Source organism: Olea europaea, unplaced genomic scaffold (assembly GCF_002742605.1).
Source record: "Olea europaea var. sylvestris unplaced genomic scaffold, O_europaea_v1 scaffold19384, whole genome shotgun sequence".
NCBI lineage: Eukaryota > Viridiplantae > Streptophyta > Magnoliopsida > Lamiales > Oleaceae > Olea > Olea europaea.
Window position 1 is genome coordinate 1 of NW_019237219.1, and position 2,032 is coordinate 2,032.

General features: G+C 37.6%; 1 protein-coding gene across 1 annotated transcript; it reads left to right on the top strand.

The window, feature by feature from the left end:
- Positions 1–6: 6 nt before the first annotated feature.
- LOC111379161 (probable (S)-N-methylcoclaurine 3'-hydroxylase isozyme 2) lies at positions 7–822 on the top strand. The gene has a single exon (XM_023002497.1). The coding sequence runs from the start codon at positions 146–148 to the stop codon at positions 698–700; it is 555 nt and encodes a 184-aa protein (XP_022858265.1). The 5' UTR covers positions 7–145; the 3' UTR covers positions 701–822.
- Positions 823–2,032: the final 1,210 nt, after the last annotated feature.

The following is a 2,032-nucleotide window of genomic DNA, read 5'->3' on the forward strand; positions in this document are numbered from 1 at the left end:
GGTTTATTTCGATTAAATATTATATATCAAACGTGTGAAGTTTTTTGTCACCATAAGGACAGTTCTAACACAACTTCCACTTACTATGTGACAGGAGTTATTCGTTGCTGGCACAGGCACAACTACCTCGACCATTGAATGGACAATGGCAGAACTATTGAAAAATCCTGAAGCCATGAAGAATGTCCATCGTGAGATTGACACTGAAATCAACGAAGATTTCCCAAATAATTCCCATTTGATGCAACTACCTTATCTTGAAGCGTGTACTAAAGAAACACTGAGGCTGCATCCTCCTGCACCTTTGCTGCTTCCTCACAGGGCTATTGAGACCGGCCAAGTAATGAATTACACAGTACCCAAAAATGCTCAAATAGTCGTAAATGCTTGGGCTATTGGGCGCGATCCATCTGCATGGGACAAGCCACTTGAGTTCAGACCAGAGAGATTTCTTACCTCAAGTTTGGATTTTAAAGGAAACGACTTTGAATTCTTACCATTTAGCGCAGGAAGGAGGATCTGCCCCGGCCTTCCCATGGCTGCAAAGACTATTCCATTGATTCTTGCCTCTTTGATCTATTTTTTCGACTGGTCTCTCCCACATGGAATTAATCCAAAAGAGCTAAACATGAGTGAGAAATTTGGTGTAATTATGCAGATGGAACATCCATTGGTGTTGGTTCCAAAGGCCAGAAAATGATTACCATGCGTGGTCAGTTAATAAGAACTACTTTAGGCTTTTCTACCGAAGCACACAGTAGGCCACAATTCTTTTCTTCTAAAAATTCAGGTTAAATTAAAATTTTTCTTATTTCTTTTTTATTTTGTAGTTTATCCTTACATTCCATTACGATTCCAAAAATTATTGGAAACAAATGATTTAAGGTATATAACTTTTTTTGTTAAATAACGAAACTAAAAGGGAGATTATAATACTGTTAGCATACATTAACAGAGGTATATTCAAAAACGCGCTATTTGACGATCAAGCTTAGTTAGACAATTTATTAAACTCATAATTCTATGATATTTTTATAATATTTTCTAAATTCCTTCAAGTATAACATAGTAAAATTTCAAAATTTTCTAACATCATTAAGCACTCAAATAGACACATAAACATGTGAAAAAAATTTGTTCTTAGGTATACTGAACATAACACACGAAAAATTGTGTAACTTATCTATCGACTTTCAATTAACTTGATTTCAAAGTCAACAGACAAAGAACTCAAAGAGCATTCAAACCTCATAGTTTTGTTCAAAGATTAAAAAATTCCGTCTGGGATGACGCGACAAAGTTCAGATAGTAAGATTGTTTCGCGCGGGTTAATTCGCTAACAATTAAAAGGGATCAGACGATTGTGTAAGGGACGAAACCTCTTGAGACAAAGTCCCAAAAATGGGTGTTCTTTTATTGGCGATGAACTTTACAATTGGAAACGAAAAACAACGTGCCTCCAAGGGGCGCAAGCACACGAGTTATAGAAAGAAAAGTGTTTAAGTCTAAAAGCTAAGGAAATGAAAGTTACATATTCTCTGTTCGAGAGTTTTGGATTCGGTCCTTTGCTTCTACGTCCTTTCTCCCTTTTATACCTTATAGACGATCTCTTTGTGATTAACTACTCTGAAAACTGCTTGATCATCCTATAACTACCCACTTTCTTTGTAGTGACCATTTTGTCATAAAACTGCCTTTTAACTGCTGCCATTATCTTTCATCGTTCAACTGCCTTCGATTGAATTCCTTGAGTTGTAGAACGTGATAGGACTATTTTAACAACTGCCTTGATAACTGCATTTCTTGATAACCACAATGCGTTATGTTTGTTGATACCTTGGGCGACTTGAAGGTTTGGGCGAGAATAGAATAACAGCTCTGGGCGACCGTGTGACGCTCCATTCGTTCAGATTCTGGGTGACTTGCAAACTTGGGCGATGGCGTTACCGCACCCTTGGGCCCTTTATTTGGGCCTTCACCTTGATTCGTTCGATTGGACTTCGTTCTTTGGGCTATCTGATTTGGGGATCCT